The sequence below is a fragment of the Alligator sinensis genome, unplaced genomic scaffold (genome assembly GCF_000455745.1).
Source record: "Alligator sinensis unplaced genomic scaffold, ASM45574v1 scaffold58_2, whole genome shotgun sequence".
NCBI lineage: Eukaryota > Metazoa > Chordata > Crocodylia > Alligatoridae > Alligator > Alligator sinensis.
The window spans coordinates 729,950-738,439 of NW_005842405.1; the positions used below are offsets into that span (position 1 = coordinate 729,950).

The 8,490-nt window shown below is 36.6% G+C and overlaps 1 protein-coding gene across 1 annotated transcript in view; it reads right to left on the reverse strand.

The window, feature by feature from the left end:
- Positions 1-8,490, reverse strand: part of ATP8A1 (ATPase phospholipid transporting 8A1) — a 188,923-nt gene that overhangs the window by 52,748 nt on the left and 127,685 nt on the right. The window contains exons 26-27 of the mRNA XM_006029939.3: positions 5,650-5,833; positions 5,445-5,555 (exon numbers count right to left, since the gene is read on the reverse strand). Coding sequence (XP_006030001.1) covers positions 5,445-5,555; positions 5,650-5,833 — 295 coding nt within the window. The remainder of the gene's footprint in view (positions 1-5,444; positions 5,556-5,649; positions 5,834-8,490) is intronic.

Here is an 8,490-nt window from a genome sequence, read left to right on the forward strand (position 1 = left end):
TCTTTCCTGCTTATGCAGGGGGTCGGACTCGATGATCTATTGAGGTCCCTTCCGACCCTAACATCTATGAATCTATGTTATGCTTAGAGTGGAAGTGAGTAGGAGGAGCTTGTTTCACAGCAACACTCATGTACAGCACAGGGCTGGCACAGATAATCTAAAGCAGTGCTTCTCAAACTATCTGATGCGGTGGACCAGCAATTTTTTTTTTCCCCAGTGGGCCACAGACCAGTGACCGGTTCAGCCGGTGGCAGCAACTGCGTTTAACAGCGCTACACAAATGCGCAACCGGCTGTTTCTTTCTCTTTCCTCACCTCGCACGACGTGACGTATCCTGGAGTGTTGGAACGTACGAACTGTGGCGCTATGACATATCAATGTTATGCTTCTGAAAATATATTTCTTTCTTTCCTGGCAACTTGCTGTGGACTGGCGACCGGTTGCTTGCGGGGCGGCACCGGTCCGCGGACCACCACTTCGAGAAGCACTGAACTAAAGTATTACCCAACTCAATTTTTAAGGTTGTTAAAATGGAGAGAAACTGGGGGCTTGGAACAGTTATGTTAATAGACCCTGTAAAAGACACTATTATCTTGCAGCTTCATCTTCTAAATACATGCAGTGCACTGAAGAGGCAACAAAACTTAGGAAAAAATAAAATCAGGAAAGATCTTGGTCTGGCCTCCAGCAGGGCCAAGGCCTTAAATTGTGGCACCACAATGTTCAAACATGAGGCTGTGTCCATGGGTTAGAACACATGAACAACTGAAGCCCTTTCAATAAGGGAACATTTTGAAGAGCAGCAGCTAGTATGTTCTAATTGTTGTGTGTGAACAGATGAAGAACTATGCAAAATGCAGCACACCTGCTCTGACTTTAACACTCCTTCAATCAGTTGGAGTAGGTTTGCTGCATTTTGAATCAATCTCAGCTTGTTCACACATAACAATTAAAACATACTAGCTGCTGCTCTTTTGAAATGTTCCCCTTTTAAAGGGACTCCAAGCCTTCTTATATACACACTGTACGAATACTGATTGGCTAGGGTTCCTGTAATTAACATGGAGACTGACTGCCCAAGATGTTTTTGGGGGCAATTTAATTAAAAAAAGGATTATGCAAATTTATGAAAGATAGGTTTTCAGGGCCTATTAAACTATAGTTGAGTTGTACCCTATTGATGCTGACCGGGAAGGTATGACAGGGGGAGGATCATGCTATACATACCCCATTTATATAGTCTTCCTCCAAGTCATTTGTTACTTTCCACTGTCAAAGACAGGACAGCTGGCTACTTGAACCTTTTGCCTGGCTCAGTATGACAATTCTTCTGTTCTTGTTCATCTGTTTTTATGGGGGTTTTTTAGGTGGCTCCTTGACCTTAACCCGCTCCCCCAAAGGTTGGGAGATGAAACAATGAGTCCATGGTATCAAAGGAAGCAGCATGTATCCTAAGTAAGAAGCAGTGATGGATTCATTTCAATCAAGATACCCAAGAAGACTCGCTTGAAATCAGTTCAGAGTAAAATTTGTCCAACAGCTTGACAAAAAGCTGCTAACCAAGAAGATAGTGCCATGAGGACAAAGACTACCTTCAAATCAAATTAGGGTAAAGGACTCAGACTCGCTTTATAATACTCATTAACCAACATTGAAACAACAGAGAATGACGTTTCTACACTTGCATTATAAAGTGCAGCATGCAAAAATTCTGCAAGTGTTACTGCAGCATTAGCAGGGATAGAGAGGGTAAAGGACCATAAGGAGTAAATTCACTATGGGAAATGTATTTACATAGGAAAGTATGTTTTATTTTAATTATAGTGGCCAGGGAAAGGCAGGTCATCCTTCAGAGTATCGTTTTCTAAGAAATACTGTGTAGGAATGAGACACTGTCTGGATGTGTGAGGGAAGGAAGTCAGGACCCAAAGGTAAAATTCAGGCCATGGTTATATGCAAGAAGAAGGATGGTATATTTGTTTTAAGACAATGATAGAGTGGAAAGCATTTAGGATATAAAGATACTGGGTCCATTTACAGTTATATCAAGTTTAAAGTGATTTGATACGTGTAGGAGAAGATATCAAGGAAAAGACCAAGATTCAGGACTGATGAAAGATGACAAGCCAGGAACAGAGAGAAAAGTAAACTTTTGAGAATGGTATTTTGTGAGATAATAATTAAGATATGCGATTGATTCTAGATAACTACAGCTGAAGTACAAGAAAGAGGTGGAATAAAATCATGGGCATAAAATCGTGGACATAAAATCATGCCTACTTTAATTTAAAATGTGCATCCTATAAACGAAGTCCTTGTAGAGACCTGTGTCATGAGTTGTGATGCATAGGCATATCTAGGAAGTTTAGAGTAGACTTCCAAACTAAAATCATCTTTCTTCAATTTAAGACAGAAGCTTAACACCTTTAATCTACTTTTTGGTTTGCATTTCCTTTGTCTCAGTTTTAAAGAAAAAATGTCTATGAAGAAATTTTACAAATTTATAATAAAGCATTTTAGAGTCATAAAAATAGTTTTGCCCCATTACTAACCAAAATGAAACATGTTTAAAAATAGGAGCAAACTCCCAAACACAATGAAGTCAAATGGAGATTTGTTATTGATTTCATTAGGCCAGGATTTCAGCTGTTTCAAAGTCTAGAATACATAATACATTTGCATAAATTTATTTATTCAAATAAACGAAGCACAAATTTGCATCAACTACCACCACCTAAAAATGGGCAATTACTTTGATCAATCGAGTTTGCTCCAACGCACTGGATTTCCAGTGCATCGGTGCAGACAAATGTATGTGTATAACTGCCTTATGGGTCCATTCTGGAGGTCTGAATACAGAATCATGCCCTTCAGGCCCATGTTAGCAATTCCTACAGAGTCCCTCTAACTTTAGTGGGAATATTATTTCACATGTTTTAAATATGTGGTGAATCAGAACCGTAAAATGAAGCAAATAATTTGAAACTATTTTCACACTCCTGTCAATAGGTTTTAAGTGTTAAATGTTTATGGCCGAGTGTTGAATACTGTATTAGGCCCCTGTACTTGGTAGAGCATTTAAGCACACCATGACATTTAAGATTGCGAGTAAGCCTATCCTATTCAGAACATGCATAACTGCTGTGATGAGTAAAGGGAATAGTGACATATTTCATATCACTGCACAAATGTCCAGAATAAACCTTTATATTTTAGATTAAGTTAAAATTGCTATTCTATAACAATCAGGGTTATTAAACAGGTACTTACAAATATCAAATCAAGAGATCTGTTGATATAAAAATCAAGATACGTAAAAATGCATATTTTACTAGATTATCCTTTAAACCCTCAACAATCAATGAAAACTTTTTTTAAAAAGCAACTTCAGACCAGCCTTTCAGAGCATTGGTTTCTGAAGTTCCAAGACACAGAAGAGGCGTGGCCACAAAAGCTTAACAGACATTTTCCTGATGTAGCATTTCTGCATATTAAACAGAAGCTTACAAATAGTCATTGAGCTCTCTGCTCCCACGCCTGATCAGGACAAAAAACTGAAAAGAGAGATTCAAGACTGGCAGTTGTCCTTGCTAGAGACGTTCAATGATGTATTTTCTGTCTATTCATTCAAAGTATTGACATGAACCATTAACATCTGCAAAAGTTATGGTAGCTAGCAAAAGGTGGGTATATGGGAATTAAACTAAAGATCATTTTGTCTTGAATAACTTTTAATTGTTAAAAATTACATTTTATATGTAAAATAAATGAAAAATGTACAGCAAAGTTATTATTTAATATGTATATCTGAAGTTTGTTAATGTTAAAATTTAGGAATTATAATGCATTTGCAAATTAAGATTTAAGACCTGCATATGCCTAGTATAAATCAGGTATGACTTCTTTGGAATAAGAAATTGGGTACTTAGGGCCTCCTAAACAGAATAAGCTATTTTATCTGATTTTTAGAAAAAAATTAATATGAAAGCACCTAAGTATATGAAGTGCTGTTGATATTGACCATTGCTTCATTTTGCAACTGTAATATTTAAAAAAATATTGTATATGGATATTGTAAATAAGGGTATAATATTTAATTTTTATTACTTCTTTTCTTTCTTATCCTCCTCCTACTTTTCAGTCTATGAAGTTTTCAATCTTTCTGTTCCCTTTTTTCTCCTTTTTAAAATATATATGTGGAATAGAAACCCAATTATGCTGAAGTTGAATGCTGTATTAAACTATAAAATTTAAAATAAAAAAAACGGGAAAAAAACCATTTCTGGCATGATTTGTGAAAAGGACTATCAAAGAAAGTAAATGCTGCCTTTTGTAAAAACAACTTGTGGAAAATGTTCAAAACTGAAGAACATAAAATTACGCATCAAATTAGGTTGCATGATCTCTTTAAATGCTGATCACCAGAACATATTCCTGTATCTAGATGATGTTTTTAAGATCCTTATTCAATACTTTATTAAAATAGTGCTAATTCATATTTTATGCATATAAAAATACTACTGGAGCTTTGGAATAGGTTAACTTTTATTTAACTAAATTTGAACCCAAATAAACTTTAAATATGTAAAGTCTGAATTAAGTATTGCTGGTTTTGCTTCCGTTTTAAAGAACATGAAAAGACTGAAAGAAAACTGTGAAAATCAGACAGGATTAGGAGTGGGAGAGAGTTTTTAATGATCTACAGAAAAAATGTTACAAATGGCAAAGTTGAGAAGCAAAGTGCTTCCATTTCCATGAGTGCCAGTCTTCAGCACTTGCAAACATAAGCATCCCTATCAGACGTGGATGCATAATGATACAGCTTATTTACATCATCATGAACTAGTTTTTCCACAGGAGCCCATTCAGGAAAACATGCACAGCTCTGTTGTGAAGATGGATGCTTTCCTAAACAGGGCCAAGGGAAGCAGGGATCCTGTGTAAAAAAAAACCAAAAAACAAACCAAAAAATGGGCGCACACTTGCTCTTCAAGTTAAAAATATGCTAAAGTGCCTTTCTGAATAGAGACAGTCCTAAACACATGCTTAAGTGGTTTTCAGAATTGTGGCCTGTATGTAGATTGGATAGTATTTAGTTAGACCCTGATTTAGCAAAACGTTTAAAGCATTTGTGCTGAACAATTTTATTTTTCATGAGAAAAATAGTAATTTATCTACCAAGACAGTTTTAATAAACTGTAGGAATTGTGCAATGACAACAACCAAATAGATGCAGGGGATTTCTATGGGTAGTTTATTTTTTCCATAATGAAATTAGATAGAAGTGATTAAACAAATTATAAGATATATAATATTACTAGGAAATATTTATTTACTAGAGTGATCATTTTCAAATAGTTTGCAAACACTTTCAGAAAGTCAGACCATACCATGAAAAAGCTTAAATAATTGAGAGAAACTATAAAGACCTAATATACCATTACCTCAATAATATAAAGGACGATATTCTTGTAGAAACAGTACAAGATGCATTTAGCTATCCTGTTATAGTTCCAGGCACCATGAACCAACAACAAGTTCTTTAGATACTTGAACTAAAAGGCAAAGAAAAATATATTGAGGACTACATGTTGATCAATGCTATCCAATTTAATTGTATTTTTAAAGCTTTACAGTATCATCATTTACCTGTGCGATTGAGTAATCTGAAGAATTAGCTGCCTGTAGTCCTTCATTTCCACTAATACCAACACCAACGTGCGCCGTCTGTATCATACTAACATCATTTGCTCCATCCCCAATTGCTAGTGTTACTACTTTAACCTGTTTTTTAACCATTTCTACAACTTCAGATTTTTGAAGAGGAGACACCCTTTAAAAGAATGAAAACAGCTTGATATAGGAAATCTGAATATACAAGACATTAAACATATATAAGGCAATACAAATAAGTTACACCTCACATTTGTCATTGTTCTCTCTATCATGGATACAAGCTTAGATCATAAATCAAATAGTCTGTGAACCCAGAGCTTTACAAACAACAAATACTATTAAGTACTAAAATATCTGTTATGAACTATAGAAACGTAGATTAAGTTTGTATATTTAATACCTTAGACTCAGAAAACAAAAAAGAAAAGTCAGAGAGCAGAAATACTAATACAAATCAGGTCTCTCTCATATACACATGCAAAGAGATAAAACAGCTTTAGCTACCTCCATACCCAATAAGAGAACAAGAAAAGATGTTCCCTTATATGGAGCGAGAAAAGATTTGAAAGAGAAAACAGGCCAGTTTAAAAGGTCATCAATCAGGAACTTTGTTTTTTCAAGAACTGGTTTTGTATAGTCATGCTAATAGAAATGGCATCTTTGGCATCTTGAGGTTCTAAAATTATGTTAGAAGCTGTATACTTTCAGGCTCTACTTGCACTTCCTTGCGGCGCCAAAAGCTTAGCACTCAAGGTTACCAAAGGTATTGCAGATCTCAACTTTCTTAGTTTCGTCACTTGAACCAAAGAGCCTCAGATATGTGGAGAACTTCAACATAAAAGGGAAGGTATACATGTGAATTACTTGCAAATAACCCTTCTTCAAGGACCTTTGTATATTCCCACTTGTGAGAGGAGAGACAATTGTACACCCTAGATTGAACATGGGCTGCTTTCATAAACTCAGCATAGAAGTAACATGACTTATCTAGGCAATTGCACTTCCAGAATAACATGAGACTCCAAAAGTTTAGTGCCATGACAGGGCTTGTCTGCAGTCCTAAAGGATATAGCTCTGCAGAATGTCCTGAAAACTCAGTTGCTTAGGCTACTATTTCCAAGAATATGCTGAAATTCCCTTAAAAAAATTCTAATTCATGTTCATATGGGAAAATGAAGTCTTCATAGCCATTAATGATATTTGTGGCAGGTCAGATCTCCTATTAAACATAATTTGAGATAATCTGGTAAACAGGACAGTGGACATTATTAGGGATCTGCCCTATTCGCGAAAAGCAGTTTCTGCAAACCCTATAAAAATGGTAATCCCTGTGATTTTGGCCCGGAATTGCCAGAAAAAAAATTCTAAAAATAAAATGCTGGTTCCCAATTCCTTAGGGTTGCTGGAGCCCAGCCTCGCAGCCTGCGGGGGGAGTGGGGAGCCATGGCATGAAGGGGAGCAGCTAAGACAGCAGCAGTCATCCCACCCCCCCCCTTGCTGCTGATCAGCTAAGAAGGTTACCCATCATGCAGCCCTACCACTCTCCACTAATCAGCATGAGCGGTGGGGCTGATGGCCACTGGGGTCCCTTGGCCAGTCAGTGGCAGGGGGGAGGGGAGATGCTGTGAAAAGACCACAAAAATGGGGCCATGAGCAGCCCGTGATTTTTCTTTTGCCTCAGCACGATTTAGGTAGACCCCTGACCATTATGGTGGTTAATCGGCAAGAAAAAGTCACGTTAGTAGTGGTAATGAAGAGAAAACTAGTTGCTACCAAAGAAATACATCCTTTGTGACTACTTGTATTAGTCAAGTCCTTTGCCAATACAAAATGTTGGTACATGTAGTGAATAAAATGTTCTTGTCTCCCAACCTAGAACAGCAGTAACTGTGTAGTTTCTGTAGTGGTGTAGCTCTTTTGCTGGGTAACTTTACACAAGAGTAGAATGGCTTACACTAGTATAAAGGCTGTATGTCACATGTCCATTCCATTTTTACACTGGGGTAAAGTGGTATTATGGCAGCATACAGTTGGTGCATGTCTATCCAAGGCTAGAAAGTACTGTTATGGGTCAGACTGATGTGGAAGATCTACACCAGAACTACAGGTAATTAGTAGTTTAGTTTCACAGAGGACCTATATTACTTACTTCTTGTATTTTTTTTTTAAACTTCCCCTCAGAAAATCTTAGAAACTGAGATTAACTCCCACCCCACAACATTGTTAAATACATGTCAAAAGGCAATTAAAAAAAATCACAAAAAAAATAGCAGCTTCTCTCTCCCGTATTCACTTTTTATTTCCTGGGGTATTGGACATATTTTACGTTTTACTCCTTCCCCAACCAAAAAGCCCAATCCTGCAGACCCGAACATCTAAATTTTAATAATTAATAGCTGGCATTCCTAGCAAGACAAAAAACACCTGACGTTTGTTTTAATTTCTTTATCCTTCTTGCCCTGGAACACCTTCCCCTGGAACCCATTTCATATGATGGAAAGAACTGTACTGATTAAAATTACAAACCTTTTTTATCTATCAATCTTTTTTAAATTTTATTTTTGGAAGAACTCTGAACTGTTTACTGGTATAACTCATATTAATTATTCAAGCATATTATTATTATTAGTGAAGCCAAACTTATCATCATATGTAGATTTGCGTGTTGAAGCTTCTAGACCTTGAACCAGTCCTCTTGGTATAGAAAAGGTAAAGTCCTAACAGAAAGGTATTTTCATAGATTCATAGATGCTAGGGTCGGAAGGGACCTCAATAGATCATCGAGTCCGACCCCCTGCATAGGCAGGAAAGAGT